The sequence below is a fragment of the Phoxinus phoxinus genome, assembly GCF_949152265.1.
Source record: "Phoxinus phoxinus genome assembly, chromosome: 12".
NCBI classification, from domain to species: domain Eukaryota; kingdom Metazoa; phylum Chordata; class Actinopteri; order Cypriniformes; family Leuciscidae; genus Phoxinus; species Phoxinus phoxinus.
This window is the reverse complement of record NC_136887.1, coordinates 35,137,122-35,157,444: the sequence shown is the minus strand read 5'-3', so window position 1 is coordinate 35,157,444 and position 20,323 is coordinate 35,137,122. Positions and strand designations below refer to the sequence as shown.

At 46.4% G+C, this 20,323-nt stretch overlaps 1 protein-coding gene across 1 annotated transcript in view; it reads left to right on the top strand.

The window, feature by feature from the left end:
* LOC307008333 (uncharacterized protein) overlaps positions 1–20,323 on the top strand; it is a 67,059-nt gene that overhangs the window by 4,174 nt on the left and 42,562 nt on the right. The window contains exons 5-7 of the mRNA XM_079631075.1: positions 6,239–6,358; positions 10,846–11,478; positions 14,950–18,606. Coding sequence (XP_079487201.1) covers positions 6,239–6,358; positions 10,846–11,478; positions 14,950–18,606 — 4,410 coding nt within the window. The remainder of the gene's footprint in view (positions 1–6,238; positions 6,359–10,845; positions 11,479–14,949; positions 18,607–20,323) is intronic.

Sequence of the window (20,323 nt, the reverse complement as noted above, 5' to 3'; positions counted from 1 at the left end):
TAGAATTAATGAAGGAGCTCATGAAATCAAAGGAGAAGGCAAATGAAGTGCAATCTAACTTGGTTAAATTAATCAACATCTGTGATGAAGCCAAAGGAAATCATGAGTCATTGGTGAAGTTACCACTGCCTGAAAATGAACTTGAAAAGCAAAATCACTGGTTTCAACCAAAAATGGAAGCTTTTGATGGTTTTATACAGGATGTAAAGGTGTGGTTTTCAGACATTGGACATAAAACACACACCATTGCTGAAAGTGTAAACACAGATGACATTGGACCGGATGACAGTGTTTCTAATGTGTCAAAACCTAAATCAAACCACAAATCAAGTTCTTCATCAAGTGCATCTTCAACATCCTCTGCTCGCATTAAAGCTCAAGCAGAAAAGGCTGCTCTCATGGAACGGGTTGCCGCTCTGCAGAAAAAGCATGACCTTGAGGCACAGGAAGAACAACTGAAAAGGAAGAAAGAAAAACTAGAACTAGAGACTGAACTGGCAGCTACCAATGCAAAAATCAACGTACTTGAATCAATGGAATCAAGAAACAGCTCAAGAGTATCTGATGGGATGAACTCGTATTTGAGAAAAGGAACTGCTCAAAAGAAAACGTCTGTCAAATTAAATCCACATGCAAGCACCTATCTACCTGGTCAAGTGCAACAAAGACAGAATGTGTGGATAGGAACTGAATCTTCTTCCCAGCAACAGGTTGTTCGACCAAAGAAAAAAGCTGATGGACCATCTGTTAGAGCTCAGGATATGACTCCTCTAACACAACAACCTGTATTTAATGATGACAATCAAGGTGATATCCATCACATAATGCAGAGGCAAAGTGACATCACAGCTCTTCTCGCTCAACAAAATCTCTCTTCTACTTTACCACCAAGAGACATTCCTGTTTATGATGGTGACCCATTGCAATATGGAGTTTTCATCCGGGCATTTGAGAGAGGAGTGGAAAGAAAGACAGATGATTACAGTGACTGCCTGCATTTCCTAGAGCAATACACCAGAGGGCATCCAAAAGATTTAGTCCACAGCTGCCAACATTTGTCTTCAGCTGAGGGCTATAAAAGAGCAAAAGATCTACTTAAAGAACATTTTGGTAATGAACATAAGATTGCCACAGCATACATGGACAAAGCATTTGCCTGGCCAGCAATCAAGCCAGAGGATGTGAAAGCATTGCAAGCGTTTTCATTATTCTTGAGAGGTTGTTGCAATGTAATGGATCAGCTCACCTATATGGAGGAGTTGAATGTTGCTTCCAGTATGAAGACCATTCTTCTGAAACTGCCTTACAAGCTCAGAGACAAGTGGAGGAATAGGGCATGTCAGCTCCAGGAACAACAGGGACGGCGAGCTAGTTTCTCTGACTTGGTAGACTTCATGGAGAGACAAGTGAAGATATTGTCGGATCCACTTTTTGGAAACATCCAGGATGCTAAGATAACTTCATCTGTCAAAAGCTCCACCTTTGTCAAAGCAAGAGAAAAGCTGAGACCAAGAGGAAGTAGTTTTGCAACTACTGTAACACCTGTAGAAACACTGAAACAAGAAGAAATGACAACAAATGGAATGAAAAAGGTATCTGCCACTAATTCTCAAAATTCCTGTTTGTTCTGTGATATAGGTGGTCACACATTGGTGCGGTGTCCACAAATCAGGAAAAAGATGCACAGGGAAAAAATAGACTTCTTAAAGAAAAAGGGAGTCTGTTTTGGATGTTTGAAGGTAGGACACATGAGCAAAGACTGCAATAGTCGTTTGACTTGTGACATGTGCAACAAAAATCATCCTGAAATACTTCACATTGAACAGAAGGACATGGGAAAGAAAACAGAACTGAATGAGGAATCAATTGGGAGTAATGCTGTTCTCTCACCTCATACATGTGGGCATATTGGGGCCGGTGAAGAAGCCTGTCTCTTCTCTATTGTTCCAGTACAAGTAAAGACCCCCAAGGGAGACACAGTGTTGCAAACTTATGCATTTTTGGATCATGGAAGCTCATCTACCTTCTGCACAGAAAGCTTGATGAGAAGACTGAATGTAACAGGACAAAGGGCTAGTATTCTTCTGCGTACAATGAACCAAGTGAAACCTGTGACCAGTCATCATATCTCAGGTTTAGAGATATCAAGTCTGGACAAAAATGATTTCATACAACTGTCCAATGTATTTACACATAAGACCATGCCTGTTTCCAAGCTGAACATTCCCAGACAAGAAGACCTGACTCGATGGCCTTACTTGAAGGATGTCAAAATTCATGAAATAGACGCTGGCATTGACCTGCTCATCGGCACAAATGCTTCTAAGGTATTGGAACCTTGGGAGGTGGTCAATAGCCAAGGGGATGGACCATACGCTGTGAGGACCCTACTGGGGTGGGTCATCTATGGTCCCTTGAGAGGAGACAACTACATCAGGGATGAGAATGGCTGCCCTGTTGCTGCTGTCAATCGAATGTCTATTGTGAATTTACACGAGCTACTGGTTAAACAATACAATCATGACTTCAATGAAGTAACCAGCATGGAAACAGAGGAAATGTCCAGAGAAGAGATAAAATTCTTGGATATTGTGAATCACTCAACACAAATTAAAGATGGTCACTACTGCCTAGACTTACCTTTCAAGCAAGAAAATCCCAGCATGCCAAATAACCGTTGCATAGCAGAACAACGCATCCAAAGCCTGAAACGCAAGTTTGGTAAAAATGAGATGTTTCACAATGAATATACAACTTTTCTCAAAGAAATGATTGACAATGGCTATGCTGAAAAGATACCAGTAGATCAACTGAATCGTAATGATGGGGAACTCTGGTACATCCCACATCATGGGGTATATCACTCGAGGAAAGGAACCTTAAGAGTGGTCTTCGATTGCGGTGCTGGCTTCAAGGGAACATCGCTCAATGAACAATTGCTACAGGGTCCAGATCTTACCAACTCACTCATTGGAGTACTCATCAGATTCAGACAAGAGCCGGTTGCCCTGATGGCTGACATCAAAGCAATGTTTCACCAGGTCAAAGTGTCAGAAGAACATATCGACTATCTGCGATTCCTATGGTGGCCTGATGGTGATGTGCAGCAGGATCTCGTCGAATACAGGATGAAAGTACACCTCTTTGGAGCAGTGTCATCACCGAGTTGTGCAAACTTTGCATTAAGAAAGACGGCTGAAGATAACAAAACTCACTTTCCAGCAGAGGTTATAGACACCGTAAAGAACAACTTCTACGTAGATGATTGTTTGAAATCCATGTCCATAGAACAGGATGCTGTTCTTATGGTGAGAGACCTGACAGCTCTCTGCCAGAAGGGAGGATTCGTACTGTCAAAGTGGATCAGCAACAGCCGTAAAGTATTGGCATCAATTCCACAAGAAAACAGAACCAAAGAGACAAAAGAGTTGGACTTAGACAGGGACAACCTGCCGATGGAAAGAGCACTAGGATTGCACTGGTGCGTTGAAACCGATGTGTTTATGTTCAGAATTACTGCACAGCCACGAGCATACACCAGACGCGGCATATTGTCCGTGGTTGGCTCTGTATACGACCCTTTAGGATTCCTAGCTCCATCTATTCTGCCAGCCAAACTGATTATGCAGGAACTCTGTAAAAAAAACCTTGGATGGGATGAAAACATACCCCAAACTATTTCTCAACAATGGTCAGGATGGATGGCAGATCTGGACAAGATGACAGAGTTTAAAGTGGACCGTTGCATGAAGCCCACAAGCTTTGGTCAAATCAGAAATGCACAGTTGCACCACTTTTCAGATGCCAGCGAGAGTGGATACGGTACGGTTTCATATCTTAGGCTGGAAAACAACGACAAGGAGGTGCATGTTGCTTTCATGATAGGGAAAGCAAGAGTATCACCATTAAAGCAAGTAACGATTCCCAGATTGGAGCTCACAGCTGCAGTTCTAGCCGTCAAAGTTGACAAAATGCTTCGGAAGGAATTACAGCTTCAGCTGAACAAATCCATCTTCTGGACTGATAGCACAACAGTGCTGAAATATATATTAACAACGAAACCAAACGTTTCCGAACATTTGTAGCAAACAGGATCTCTTTTGTAAGGGATAATACTGATGTGTCACAATGGAGATATGTTAGCACAAAGGAAAATCCGGCAGATGAAGCCTCTAGGGGGCTAACAGCAAACCGCTTCTTAAGTTGCAAAAGATGGATCAAGGGACCAGAGTTTCTCTGTCAACCAGACAGAGAATGGCAGAAACCTCATTTGGAAACTGCAATCTCTGCCAATGATCCAGAAGTCAAGCAAGACATCACAAGCAACCTCATTGTTAAAGATCCATTGAACCCCCCAGCAGGATCTCATCACGGTGGTGTATGGGAACGTTTGATCCGCATGGTTCGAAATGTGCTGCACTCTGTTCTTAGCCAACAAGTTCTGGATGATGAAGGATTGCAAACTTTAATTTGTGAAGTTGAAGCAATTTTAAATGATCGACCCATTACAAAGCTTTCTGAGGACCCAATGGACCTGGAAGCACTCACCCCAAACCACCTTCTTCTGTTGAAAACCAAGCCAATACTACCACCTGGACTCTTCGTAAAAGAGGACTTATACCTAAGGCGCAGATGGAGACAAGTGCAATACATGGCAGATCTCTTCTGGAAAAGGTGGACACACGAGTACTTACCTTTAATCCAAGAACGACAGCGGTGGTCAAAGGTAAAAAGGAACTTTGCTCCAGGTGACATAGTTGTGGTGGTTGACTCCACTGCACCACGAGGCTCCTGGTTAATGGGCAGAATACTGGAGACGAAAGCAGATGCACAAGGCCTTGTGCGTATCGTTCGACTTCAGACAAAAAACAATATATTGGAAAGACCAATAACAAAGATATGTCTGATTAAAGAGACTGAGATTTAACAAGGACTGGTGGTAAAGACCAGATCCCACCACTTGCCATGTTCTGGAACCTCTGGCCCAAAAAATGACTTTTGAAAAAACGAATTACTAAAGAAAATGAATTGCCAACACATTCCTTTTCTTTTCTATGTAATGTATATAGCTCCTTTTATTATTATTATTTTTGGTAATTGTTATTTGTTATATAAGACAATTAGGGGCCGGTGTGTAGGAGCCATTTATGTTTATTGTTGGCATAATATTTAATTTTGTTTGGATATATTTATATTGTTATTTTGGACACTAGGTGGCAGTGATTAGATGCACATGTTTGTATATAGGGGGCATAGGTTACAGGAAGTGGTAGGCACAGGTAGGGGGAGCACACACAGTTCTCACCAGGCCACAGGCCACAGACCACAGATCACACGCAAACTACTGGAAACAAGTTGGCAAAGGAACTGGTATGTTCATGTACTATTACAATAAACCACAAACCTCAACTGCAATAATCTCTGGAAAACATTTGTGTGTCTGCGTTGAAACTTCACTCCTACCTGTGTATAATGGCAAAGATAGGAACAAGAAATAGAAGGCTAGAGGTACAGCAAAACAAAGATTGCCATTACAATGTCAATGCATTGTTTTATTATTGTTGCATGTACAGTAATCGCCAATTTACAGTACCTTATGCCTCTGAATCTCTGCCTGCCCTCATATCAATATCACATTTATTTCTAGAACACAGCTCCAGTCGTGGGATTGAATAAGTCACTCAATAACGTCCACAATGGTTTCGGACACACAAATGGCTGTCCCCAGTTTTTTGGCTTTTAGTATGAATATGTTACTGTTATCTATAAGTTAGTGTGCTCCAAAACAATGACAAAATTCACATTCAGAAGACCAAACCCAACGTTGAAAATTAAAATCATGTTGATATCAGAATCCAATGTCAGATTGACGTTAATCTCCAACGTTGGACAGATGTTGTATTGTGGTTGAAAATCAGTTGACGTCAGAAACCAACATCAGTTCTGGCGTCAACCAGACTTTCATTTACAACCAAAATGCAACCCAAATCATCCCTGACGTTACTACTCTCTACTCAAGGCCCTGGACAGAAATACAGTGGAGTAAAAAGTACGATATTTGTCTTTCAAATGTAGTGAAGTTAAAGTAAAAGTTTCCAGAAAAAATTATACTCAAGTAAAGTACAGATACTCAAAACGTGTACTTAAGTGCAGTACTCAAGTAAATGTACTTTGTTACTGTCCACCTCTGATATTTTCAGTGTATCCACAATCAACAACCTGGTTTTATTCCCTACAGCATCATCTACGTTTAATTGCCTGAAACGCTGCTCAAAGAGAAAACATGATAGAAATGAGCCACATGACCGGGATACGAAGCAAAAAGAACAAGAACATCTGCTGACAGAAGAAACTGACGGTAAAAGCACATGAAAAGTAAAACTGCATGCAAAAAAAAATGTTTAAGGGGCATTTAAAACTGATTTAAAAAAACACAAAAAAGACGTGTTTACAGTATATTTGGTTGCTATTTGCACTTGCAAGTCTCTAACAAAAAATGAAAGGCGAGAGCCAATGAGCAATTGCTATCACTGACATAAAACGTCTCCTGTTAGGCGGGAACGAGACATTGCGTTAGCCCGCGTGTTCAATGGTTGATCAGCTGTGCAAGCGTTCAGCGTTCATGTATTTTATACTGCCCGCGAGCCCGTCAGTATTTGCGTACATCGCGACAATTGGCCAGCCGTTCTAAGCTGGCATTAGCCCATGAGATTTCAACAAAAGTGGAGAAGGGAGGAGTTTCCACAGTGTCTCGTTCCGACCTCTCAGGGATCCAAGGTTACGATAGTAACCGGAGACGTTCCTTTTCGAGAGCGGTAACTTCTACATTGTGTAGCTTACGCTGCGGGAACTGTATTAAATCCTGCCGTGAGAGTAGTGAAGATAAGCCCGGAGAAAACAGGGCCAAGCTACACAGCCACGGAAAAGAGACAGACAGTCAGCCAATAGCCGCGCCGCTTGGAGTGCTCGCATCTGATAGGCGGAACTAGACTAATGAGACATCATCCCGTACCCTATCAAAATTTGCATATAAAAATGCAATGCCATCCATCCATCTTCTTACGCTTACTTGGGGCCGGGTCGCGGGGGCAGCAGTCTAAGCAGAGATGCCCAGACTTCCCTCTCCCTGGACACTTCCTCCAGCTCTTCCGGGGGGACACCGAGGCGTTTCCAGGCCAGCCGGGAGACATGGACTCTCCAGCGTGTCCTAGGTCTTCCCCGGGGTCTCCTCCCGGTGGGACGCGCCCGGAACACCTTCCCGGGAAGGCGTCCAGGAGGCATCCGGAACAGATGCCCGAGCCACCTCAGCTGACCCCTCTCGATGCGGAGCGGCTCTACTCTGAGCTCCTCCCGAGTGACCGAGCTCCTCACCCGATCTCTAAGTGATCGCCCAGCCACCCTGCGGAGAAAGTTCATTTCGGCCGCCTGCATCCGGGATCTTGTTCTTTCGGTCATGACCCAAAGCTCATGACCATAGGTGAGAGTAGGAACGTAGATTGACCGGTAAATCGAGAGCTTCGCCTTGCAGCTCAGCTCTTTCTTCACCACGACAGACCGGTACATCGACCGCATTACTGCAGCAGCTGCACCGATCCGTCTGTCAATCTCCCGTTCCATCCTTCCCTCACTCGTGAACAAGACCCCGAGATACTTGAACTCCTCCACTTGAGGCAGGAACTCTCCACCAACCTGAAGTAGGCAAGCCACCTTTTTCCGACTGAGGACCATGGCCTCGGATTTGCAGGAGCTGATTCTCATCCCAGCCGCTTCACACTCGGCTGCAAACCGTCCCAGTGCACGCTGGGGGTCCTGGTCTGATGGGGCCAACACGACAACATCATCCGCAAAGAGCAGAGACGAAATCGTGTTGTTCCCAAACCAGACACCCTCCGGCCCCTGGCTGCGCCTAGAAATTCTGTCCATAAAAATTATGAACAGAACCGGCGACAAAGGGCAGCCCTGCCGAAGTCCAAAATGCACCGGGAAGAAGTCTGACTTACTGCTGGCAATGCGAACCAAGCTCCTGCTTCGATCGAACAGGGACCGGACAGCCCTTAGCAAAGGACCCCGGAAAAAGCAATTTTCACAAATGCAATGAAAGCGCGGAACAACATGAGGGTGAGTAATTACTGACACAATTTTCATTTTTGGGTGAACTAACCTATTTACTCACCAAAAGCACTTGAGACACACTTACATCCAACTTGTAAAATCTGTTGAAGGTGTTCTCAGAAGACCAGCCAGCAGCAAGACATAAATCTTGGATAGCCATACCTCTAGACCAGGCCCACGAAGAGACAACAGCCCTCGTCAAATTAGCTCATTACGTTAGGGGGACAAACCTTCCCCTTGCACACATAAGCCAGCGCGATCAATCCAGTGAGAAAGTCCAGTGTTTTGAGACAGTTCACGTCTTTCCCTAAGTACAGAAACCAAAAGCACACAAAAACTTCCATTCTCAGAACGGGGCGTTTTGAGGCAAAGTCAGTGACGGACCCACGCCTGACGCAGGGTGCTCTGCGTTTGAACTGAAGAGAATACCTGTGTTGAATTATCCCCAGCAGCCAAGGTGAAAAGCCTGGAATCACTCTCCACGCGTCTAGAGGATGACACCGCAGCCATATTAGTTCTATGGCCGCTGTTGCCAGTGGTGATGTGAGTAGACAGCGAGGCTAAAAGCACTGGCGCGTGACGGCTCATGGAGGACAGGCTGGCTGCCGATCGGGCACGAGCAGTGTCGTGCATGGCGGGGGAACATTGGCACTCGCGCGTTTTTCCATCGGGAGGCCATTATAGGCACAGACTGTGACACAGTCACAGTCCACGCTGCTCTGGGGCAGGGCGAGTGACACAGTATATAGTGTATGAGGAGGAAAAGTCTCTTTGTGTGAAGGGATTATGCTCTTATTGTGGAACTCACACAAACATACACAGCATTCACACAAACATTGCAAATGTCGCCTGCAGGAACCGAGGGGACATGATGCAGGACACGGCGCTTGGGGGCAAGGCCTCCAACGAATGGTCTCCTCCTTTTGTATTGTCCGTAGTACGAAGGCTTGGCAGCCGAGGACAGTGGGCTGTAGCAGCGCGGGCTGTCTGTGACGCTACATCCCCGGTCCCGCCCACTGCCTACAGCGAACATCTGGCTCAGGGCGGAGCAGCAAGGGGCTGCTCAGCCGATCTTTGGCAGGACGAGGTGCCGACGAAGAGAGACCTCGGCAAAGGTCTGGAACGAGCGACAGGGCAACATTCGTGACTCATAGCCTTGGTGCTTCCGCGCCTCAGAGAAACGCTCAGTAACTGACTCCAAGGCGTCACCAAAGATGCCGGAGGGAGTGATTGAAGCCTTTCTTTTTTACAGCCAGATGAGCCATGAATTTGCACGGCTTGGACTGCAAGCTGAGATGCGCACCCAGAGACGAACGGACGGGCACAGATGCACGCCGATGGTCTCCTCGACGGGGGGCTTGTGCACAGAGCCGTGGGCATCCGCCTCGTCCCTTTAGACGTGTGCCAATTGGGGTGCAGACGATGACTTTACCACGTGCTCGTGGACGTCGTGGAAGAACGGAGTCCTCCTCCTCGAAGCAGCCTGGTGGTGGGCCGACTGGAGATGCCTAGGCATCCGACTTACTCCTTTTTTCTGAAGCATTTCACAAGTCCAGCGCGTCTGCAAAAAGCACCGGTGGAATGTGGCGATGGCAGAGGACTCTAACTGAACCGTGACACTTTGATGTCTCGATTTTCCTGCGTTTTGCTTTTAAGGGTGGAGCATATCAGTACAAGGCCTCCTCTCTGGGCTGTCCCTGTCTGCCCACTGCTTAACGTCGTGAAGGCTGCCCTTACCCTGTGTAGCTACCCCACTTGAATGATGGTCAAATTACTCCTTAAACTGATGTTTCCATTAGCGTTTTATTCGTGACACTCATGTAGACACCATAAGAGCTACAGCAAAAACACAAACAATAAAAACAAACACTGTCACTCAAACACATTAACCAACATCACAATAAAACGATACAATTACAAAAAATAATAAACATCAAACTTAGTTTACCTATAACCCTCAAGTGGGATGCACAAAACTTCATGGGGGGAAGAAAACCGTCATGCATTACAAGCTGAGTCCTTCACAAAAGTGTGCGCACATACACATAGCGGAAATAGAGCGCGCTTTATACACATGTTGGTGCACGTTAAGGCCGTATCATAATAAAAGTCCTTCAAAATAATTATACATAAATCGGTACAGACCTTACAAATTCAAGCAAATTAACAATCCTTTACACCCTGCCCAATGAGGTGGGACATCTTGCACTCTTTCGATGACTGGCGCATTCTAGCTCACTCTTGGGGTCAGTCATTCAAAACTGTCGATCACTCTTATGCGAACACTGGGACGTGGTGCTCAGGCACCTCAAGCATCTAGGGCTCCGGGTAAACTGGGAAAAGACCGTCTGTTTTCTCTGTATTGAGTTGGACTCGGTCCAACCAACGAGTATGCACAGATGAATTTTTAAGTTCACATTACTTAATTTTTTTAGGGCAACCAGTTTCCTCAAAGTTTTTAATTAAATTCAACTTATCCGGGTTAACAGTATGGCTGCATCTTCCCACTATAAACCGAAGACAAATGCACTTTACATCTGACGCAAAACACACAGGTACATTTGTCAGGAGGGCACGTATTTTCTTAGTTTGCCTTAGAATATCTGTTCAGTTTTAAAATTTTAGGTAGTGTAATCCTTTTTTGGGAATCCCCACTATTTTACAACAAATTGTTTTGACTGAATTTATAAACATTTTAAATGTAATACACTTACACTACAATATATTTTTTAGGTTCAAGAAAAGACACAGAGCTTGAGGGGAAAAAACAAGATCAGATAAAAGGTGAACAAGTGATTCAATCGATTCAAGAGGAGGGACCAATAATTGAAGAAGAGGAGAGACCGAATCAAGAGGAACAACTGAGAAGAGAAGAAGAGGGACAGAATCAAGAGAAAAAATTTAAAAGAGAAGAAAAGGGACAGAATCAAGAGAAAAAATTTAAAAGAGAAGAAGAGGGACAGAATCAAGAGGAGAGCCTGAAAAGACAAGAAGAGGAACAGAATCAAGAGGAAAAACTGAAAAGAGAAGAAGATGGACAGAATCAAGAGGAGAGCCTGAAAAGAGATGAGGAGAGACCGAATCAAGAGCAGAGCCTGAAAAGAGATGAGGAGAGACCGAATCAAGAGCTGAGCCTGAAAAGAGATGAGGAGAGACCGAATCAAGAGCAGAGCCTGAAAAGAGAAGAAGAGGGACAGAATCAAGAGCAGAGCCTGAAAAGAGATGAGGAGAGACCGAATCAAGAGGAGAGCTTGAAAAGAGATGAGGAGAGACCGAATCAACAGCAGAGCCTGAAAAGAGATGAGGAGAGACTGAATCAAGGGCAGAGCCTGAAAAGAGATGAGGAGAGACTGAATCAAGAACAGAGCCTGAAAAGAGATGAGGAGAGACCGAATCAACAGCAGAGCCTGAAAAGAGATGAGGAGAGACTGAATCAAGAACAGAGCCTGAAAAGAGATGAGGAGAGACCGAATCAAGAGGAGAGCTTGAAAAGAGATGAGGAGAGACAAAATCAACAGCAGAGCCTGAAAAGAGATGAGGAGAGACCGAATCAAAAGCAGAGCCTGAAAAGAGATGAGGAGAGACCGAATCAAGAGCTGAGCCTGAAAAGAGATGAGGAGAGACTGAATCAAGAGCAGAGCCTGAAAAGAGATGAGGAGAGACTGAATCAAGGGCAGAGCCTGAAAAGAGATGAGGAGAGACCGAATCAACAGCAGAGCCTGAAAAGAGATGAGGAGAGACTGAATCAAGGGCAGAGCCTGAAAAGAGATGAGGAGAGACTGAATCAAGGGCAGAGCCTGAAAAGAGATGAGGAGAGACTGAATCAACAGCAGAGCCTGAAAAGAGATGAGGAGAGACTGAATCAAGGGCAGAGCCTGAAAAGAGATGAGGAGAGACCGAATCAAGAGCAGAGCCTGAAAAGAGATGAGGAGAGACTGAATCAAGAACAGAGCCTGAAAAGATATGAGGAGAGACTGAATCAAGAGCAGAGCCTGAAAAGAGATGAGGAGAGACCGAATCAAGAACAGAGCCTGAAAAGAGATGAGGAGAGACCGAATCAAGAGCAGAGCCTGAAAAGAGATGAGGAGAGACTGAATCAAGAGCAGAGCCTGAAAAGAGATGAGAAGAGACTGAATCAAGGGCAGAGCCTGAAAAGAGATGAGGAGAGACCGAATCAAGAACAGAGCCTGAAAAGATATGAGGAGAGACCGAATCAAGAGCAGAGCCTGAAAAGAGATGAGGAGAGACTGAATCAAGAGCAGAGCCTGAAAAGAGATGAGGAGAGACCGAATCAAGAGCAGAGCCTGAAAAGAGATGAGGAGAGACTGAATCAAGAGCAGAGCCTGAAAAGAGATGAGGAGAGACCGAATCAAGAGCAGAGCCTGAAAAGAGATGAGGAGAGACTGAATCAAGAGCAGAGCCTGAAAAGAGATGAGGAGAGACCGAATCAAGAACAGAGCCTGAAAAGATATGAGGAGAGACCGAATCAAGAGCAGAGCCTGAAAAGAGATGAGGAGAGACTGAATCAAGAGCAGAGCCTGAAAAGAGATGAGGAGAGACTGAATCAAGAGCAGAGCCTGAAAAGAGATGAGGAGAGACCGAATCAAGAGCAGAGCCTGAAAAGAGATGAGGAGAGACTGAATCAAGAGCAGAGCCTGAAAAGAGATGAGGAGAGACCGAATCAAGAGCAGAGCCTGAAAAGAGATGAGGAGAGACTGAATCAAGAGCAGAGCCTGAAAAGAGATGAGAAGAGACTGAATCAAGGGCAGAGCCTGAAAAGAGATGAGGAGAGACCGAATCAAGAACAGAGCCTGAAAAGATATGAGGAGAGACCGAATCAAGAGCAGAGCCTGAAAAGAGATGAGGAGAGACTGAATCAAGAGCAGAGCCTGAAAAGAGATGAGGAGAGACTGAATCAAGAGCAGAGCCTGAAAAGAGATGAGGAGAGACCGAATCAAGAGCAGAGCCTGAAAAGAGATGAGGAGAGACTGAATCAAGAGCAGAGCCTGAAAAGAGATGAGGAGAGACCGAATCAAGAGCAGAGCCTGAAAAGAGATGAGGAGAGACTGAATCAAGAGCAGAGCCTGAAAAGAGATGAGAAGAGACTGAATCAAGGGCAGAGCCTGAAAAGAGATGAGGAGAGACCGAATCAAGAACAGAGCCTGAAAAGATATGAGGAGAGACCGAATCAAGAGCAGAGCCTGAAAAGAGATGAGGAGAGACCGAATCAAGAGCAGAGCCTGAAAAGAGATGAGGAGAGACCGAATCAAGAGCAGAGCCTGAAAAGAGATGAGGAGAGACCGAATCAAGAGCAGAGCCTGAAAAGAGATGAGGAGAGACCGAATCAAGAGCAGAGCCTGAAAAGAGATGAGGAGAGACCGAATCAAGAGCAGAGCCTGAAAAGAGATGAGGAGAGACTGAATCAAGAGCAGAGCCTGAAAAGAGATGAGAAGAGACTGAATCAAGGGCAGAGCCTGAAAAGAGATGAGGAGAGACCGAATCAAGAACAGAGCCTGAAAAGATATGAGGAGAGACCGAATCAAGAGCAGAGCCTGAAAAGAGATGAGGAGAGACCGAATCAAGAGCAGAGCCTGAAAAGAGATGAGGAGAGACTGAATCAAGAGCAGAGCCTGAAAAGAGATGAGGAGAGACCGAATCAAGAGCAGAGCCTGAAAAGAGATGAGGAGAGACCGAATCAAGAGCAGAGCCTGAAAAGAGATGAGGAGAGACCGAATCAAGAGCAGAGCCTGAAAAGAGATGAGGAGAGACTGAATCAAGAGCAGAGCCTGAAAAGAGATGACGAGAGACCGAATCGAGAGCAGAGCCTGAAAAGAGATGAGAAGAGACCGAATCAAGAGCAGAGCCTGAAAAGAGATGAGGAGAGACTGAATCAAGAGCAGAGCCTGAAAAGAGATGAGGAGAGCCTGAAAAGAGATGAGGAGAGACCGAATCAACAGCAGAGCCTGAAAAGAGATGAGAAGAGACCGAATCAAGAGCAGAGCCTGAAAAGAGATGAGAAGAGACAGAATCAAGAGCAGAGCCTGAAAAAAGATGAGGAGAGCCTGAAAAGAGATGAGGAGAGACCTAATCAAGAGCAGAGCCTGAAAAGAGATGAGGAGAGACCGAATCAAGAGCAGAGCCTGAAAAGAGATGAGGAGAGCCTGAAAAGAGATGAGGAGAGACCGAATCAACAGCAGAGCCTGAAAAGAGATGAGAAGAGACCGAATCAAGAGCAGAGCCTGAAAAGAGATGAGAAGAGACAGAATCAAGAGCAGAGCCTGAAAAAAGATGAGGAGAGCCTGAAAAGAGATGAGGAGAGACCTAATCAAGAGCAGAGCCTGAAAAGAGATGAGGAGAGACCGAATCAAGAGCAGAGCCTGAAAAGAGATGAGGAGAGACCGAATCAAGAACAGAGCCTGAAAAGAGATGAGGAGAGACTGAATCAAGAGCAGAGCCTGAAAAGAGATGAGGAGAGACCGAATCAAGAGCAGAGCCTGAAAAGAGAAGAAGAGAGACCGAATCAAGAGCAGAGCCTGAAAAGAGAAGAAGAGAGACCGAATCAAGAGCAGAGCCTGAAAAGAGATGAGGAGAGACCGAATCAACAGCAGAGCCTGAAAAGAGATGAGGAGAGACTGAATCAAGGGCAGAGCCTGAAAAGAGATGAGGAGAGACTGAATCAAGGGCAGAGCCTGAAAAGAGATGAGGAGAGACTGAATCAACAGCAGAGCCTGAAAAGAGATGAGGAGAGACTGAATCAAGGGCAGAGCCTGAAAAGAGATGAGGAGAGACCGAATCAAGAGCAGAGCCTGAAAAGAGATGAGGAGAGACTGAATCAAGAACAGAGCCTGAAAAGATATGAGGAGAGACTGAATCAAGAGCAGAGCCTGAAAAGAGATGAGGAGAGACCGAATCAAGAACAGAGCCTGAAAAGATATGAGGAGAGACCGAATCAAGAGCAGAGCCTGAAAAGAGATGAGGAGAGACCGAATCAAGAGCAGAGCCTGAAAAGAGATGAGGAGAGACTGAATCAAGAGCAGAGCCTGAAAAGAGATGAGGAGAGACCGAATCAAGAGCAGAGCCTGAAAAGAGATGAGGAGAGACTGAATCAAGAGCAGAGCCTGAAAAGAGATGAGAAGAGACTGAATCAAGGGCAGAGCCTGAAAAGAGATGAGGAGAGACCGAATCAAGAACAGAGCCTGAAAAGATATGAGGAGAGACCGAATCAAGAGCAGAGCCTGAAAAGAGATGAGGAGAGACCGAATCAAGAGCAGAGCCTGAAAAGAGATGAGGAGAGACCGAATCAAGAGCAGAGCCTGAAAAGAGATGAGGAGAGACCGAATCAAGAGCAGAGCCTGAAAAGAGATGAGGAGAGACCGAATCAAGAGCAGAGCCTGAAAAGAGATGAGGAGAGACCGAATCAAGAGCAGAGCCTGAAAAGAGATGAGGAGAGACTGAATCAAGAGCAGAGCCTGAAAAGAGATGAGAAGAGACTGAATCAAGGGCAGAGCCTGAAAAGAGATGAGGAGAGACCGAATCAAGAACAGAGCCTGAAAAGATATGAGGAGAGACCGAATCAAGAGCAGAGCCTGAAAAGAGATGAGGAGAGACCGAATCAAGAGCAGAGCCTGAAAAGAGATGAGGAGAGACTGAATCAAGAGCAGAGCCTGAAAAGAGATGAGGAGAGACCGAATCAAGAGCAGAGCCTGAAAAGAGATGAGGAGAGACCGAATCAAGAGCAGAGCCTGAAAAGAGATGAGGAGAGACCGAATCAAGAGCAGAGCCTGAAAAGAGATGAGGAGAGACTGAATCAAGAGCAGAGCCTGAAAAGAGATGACGAGAGACCGAATCGAGAGCAGAGCCTGAAAAGAGATGAGAAGAGACCGAATCAAGAGCAGAGCCTGAAAAGAGATGAGGAGAGACTGAATCAAGAGCAGAGCCTGAAAAGAGATGAGGAGAGCCTGAAAAGAGATGAGGAGAGACCGAATCAACAGCAGAGCCTGAAAAGAGATGAGAAGAGACCGAATCAAGAGCAGAGCCTGAAAAGAGATGAGAAGAGACAGAATCAAGAGCAGAGCCTGAAAAAAGATGAGGAGAGCCTGAAAAGAGATGAGGAGAGACCTAATCAAGAGCAGAGCCTGAAAAGAGATGAGGAGAGACCGAATCAAGAGCAGAGCCTGAAAAGAGATGAGGAGAGACCGAATCAAGAACAGAGCCTGAAAAGAGATGAGGAGAGACTGAATCAAGAGCAGAGCCTGAAAAGAGATGAGGAGAGACCGAATCAAGAGCAGAGCCTGAAAAGAGAAGAAGAGAGACCGAATCAAGAGCAGAGCCTGAAAAGAGAAGAAGAGAGACCGAATCAAGAGCAGAGCCTGAAAAGAGATGAGGAGAGACTGAATCAAGAGCAGAGCCTGAAAAGAGATGAGGAGAGACTGAATCAAGAGCAGAGCCTGAAAAGAGATGAGGAGAGACTGAATCAAGAGCAGAGCCTGAAAAGAGATGAGGAGAGACTGAATCAAGAGCAGAGCCTGAAAAGAGATGAGGAGAGACTGAATCAAGAGCAGAGCCTGAAAAGAGATGAGGAGAGACTGAATCAAGAGCAGAGCCTGAAAAGAGATGAGGAGAGACTGAATCAAGAGCAGAGCCTGAAAAGAGATGAGGAGAGACCGAATCAAGAGCAGAGCCTGAAAAGAGATGAGGAGAGACCGAATCAAGAGCAGAGCCTGAAAAGAGATGAGGAGAGACCGAATCAAGAGCAGAGCCTGAAAAGAGATGAGGAGAGACCGAATCAAGAACAGAGCCTGAAAAGAGATGAGGAGAGACCGAATCAAGAACAGAGCCTGAAAAGAGATGAGGAGAGACCAAATCAAGAACAGAGCCTGAAAAGAGATGAGGAGAGACCGAATCATGAACAGAGCCTGAAAAGAGATGAGGAGAGACCGAATCAAGAGCAGAGCCTGAAAAGAGATGAGGAGAGACCGAATCATGAACAGAGCCTGAAAAGAGATGAGGAGAGACCGAATCAAGAACAGAGCCTGAAAAGAGATGAGGAGAGACCGAATCAAGAGCAGAGCCTGAAAAGAGATGAGGAGAGACCGAATCAAGAGCAGAGCCTGAAAAGAGATGAGGAGAGACCGAATCAAGAGCAGAGCCTGAAAAGAGATGAGGAGAGACTGAATCAAGAGCAGAGCCTGAAAAGAGATGAGGAGAGACCGAATCAAGAGCAGAGCCTGAAAAGAGATGAGGAGAGACCGAATCAAGAGCAGAGCCTGAAAAGAGATGAGGAGAGACCGAATCAAGAGCAGAGCCTGAAAAGAGATGAGGAGAGACCGAATCAAGAGCAGAGCCTGAAAAGAGATGAGGAGAGACCGAATCAAGAACAGAGCCTGAAAAGAGATGAGGAGAGACCGAATCAAGAACAGAGCCTGAAAAGAGATGAGGAGAGACCAAATCAAGAACAGAGCCTGAAAAGAGATGAGGAGAGACCGAATCAAGAACAGAGCCTGAAAAGAGATGAGGAGAGACCGAATCAAGAGCAGAGCCTGAAAAGAGATGAGGAGAGACCGAATCATGAACAGAGCCTGAAAAGAGATGAGGAGAGACCGAATCAAGAACAGAGCCTGAAAAGAGATGAGGAGAGACTGAATCAAGAGCAGAGCCTGAAAAGAGATGAGGAGAGACTGAATCAAGAGCAGAGCCTGAAAAGAGATGAGGAGAGACCGAATCAAGAGCAGAGCCTGAAAAGAGATGAGGAGAGACCGAATCAAGAGGAGAGCCTGAAAAGAGATGAGGAGAGACCGAATCAAGAACAGAACCGAGATGAGGAGAGACCGAATCAAGAGCAGAGCCTGAAAAGAGATGAGGAGAGACCGAATCAAGAGCAGAGCCTGAAAAGAGATGAGGAGAGACTGAATCAAGAGCAGAGCCTGAAAAGAGAGGAGGAGAGACCGAATCATGAACAGAGCCTGAAAAGAGATGAGGAGAGACCGAATCAAGAACAGAGCCTGAAAAGAGATGAGGAGAGACTGAATCAAGAGCAGAGCCTGAAAAGAGATGAGGAGAGACTGAATCAAGAGCAGAGCCTGAAAAGAGATGAGGAGAGACCGAATCAAGAGCAGAGCCTGAAAAGAGATGAGGAGAGACCGAATCAAGAGGAGAGCCTGAAAAGAGATGAGGAGAGACCGAATCAAGAACAGAACCGAGATGAGGAGAGACCGAATCAAGAGCAGAGCCTGAAAAGAGATGAGGAGAGACCGAATCAAGAGCAGAGCCTGAAAAGAGATGAGGAGAGACTGAATCAAGAGCAGAGCCTGAAAAGAGATGAGGAGAGACCGAATCAAGAACAGAGCCTGAAAAGAGATGAGGAGAGACTGAATCAAGAGCAGAGCCTGAAAAGAGATGAGGAGAGACTGAATCAAGAGCAGAGCCTGAAAAGAGATGAGGAGAGACCGAATCAAGAGCAGAGCCTGAAAAGAGAAGAAGAGCAAAAACCAAAAGGTAAATGTCAAGTCAAGACACCTTTATGTTTATAGAATTGTAACAGTTCTAGAATTGTAACTGAACTAGAACTGTTTATAGTTTCAAAGCAGCTTTACAGTGATAACTGGAAAATTGTGCATTTCAGCTGATGTTCAGATGAAGTCAGTTGATTCAGTTCCATTGTAAGGATCATAAATTATTAAATTAGTTCATTTAATCTATAAAGCAGTTCTACCCAAAAGACTCGGGAGGCAAAATAACGTAACAAGCATACATTTATTAACAGCCCAGCAAGCAAGTATTATGATATAAAGTTCTTTGGCGTAGGCCCTGTCCGTAGCTTGTAATCCGAGGTTACGGAATCTGCATTTCCTGCCTGAAGATGAAGGCAGGGGCGTAGCCGACCCCCAGGGAGGTATGGGAAGGGACCATCTTGGTTTTGGGAGGAGGATTTAGGGGAAGGGACCATCCTGGTGGAGGGGTGGAGGATGCAGGTGAAGGGACCATCCTGGTGGAGGGGGGAGGATGGAGGGGAAGGGACCACCTTGGTGGTGGTGGGGAGGATGGAGGGGAAGGGACTATATTGGTGGTGGTAGAGAGGATGGAGGGGAAGGGACCATCTTGGTGGTGGTGGGGATGGAGGTGAAGGGACCATCTTGGTGGTGGTGGGGAGGATGGAGGGGAAGGGACCATCTCGGTGGTGGTGGGGATGGAGGTGAAGGGACCATCTTGGTGGTGGTGGGGAGGATGAAGGGGAAGGGACCATCTTGGTGGTGGTAGAGAGGATGGAGGGGAAGGGACCACCTTGGTGGTGGTGGGGAGGATGGAGGGGAAGGGACCATCTTGGTGGTGGTGGGGAGGATGGAGGACGAAGGGACCACCTTGGTGGTGGAGGGGAGGATGGAGGGGAAGGGACCATCTTGGTGGTGGTGGGGATGGAGGGGAAGGGACCATCTTGGTGGTGGTGGGGAGGATGGAGGGGAAGGGACCATCCTGGTGGTGATAGAGAGGATGGAGGGGAAGGGACCATCTTGGTGGTGGTGGGGAGGATGGAGGGGAAGGGACCACCTTGGTGGTGGTGGGGAGGATGGAGGGGAAGGGGCCATCTTGGTGGTGGTGGGGAGGATGGAGGGGAAGGGACCACCTTGGTGGTGGTGGGGAGGATGGAGGGGAAGGGACCACCTTGGTGGTGGTGGGGAGGATGGAGGGGAAGGGACCACCTTGGTGGTGGTGGGGAGGATGGAGGGGAAGGGGCCATCTTGGTGGTGGTGGGGAGGATGGAGGGGAAGGGACCATCCTGGTGGTGGTAGAGAGGATGGAGGGGAAGGGACCATCTTGGTGGTGGTAGAGAGGATGGAGGACGAAGGGACCACCTTGGTGGTGGTGGGGAGGATGGAGGGGAAGGGACCACCTTGGTGGTGGTGGGGAGGATGGAGGGGAAGGGGCCATCTTGGTGGTGGTGGGGAGGATGGAGGGGAAGGGACCATCCTGGTGGTGGTAGAGAGGATGGAGGGGAAGGGACCATCTTGATGGTGGTGGGGATGGAGGTGAAGGGACCATCTTGTTGGTGGTGGGGAGGATGGAGGGGAAGGGACCACCTTGGTGGTGGTGGGAATGGAGGTGAATGAAAGCGTCAGCATCTGTGAACTCAGACATGTGTAAGTACCGATCTTTTATACTACGAGTATTAGAACACAATTGGATAGATGAGAAGGTACGTAGTAAGTGACGTAGC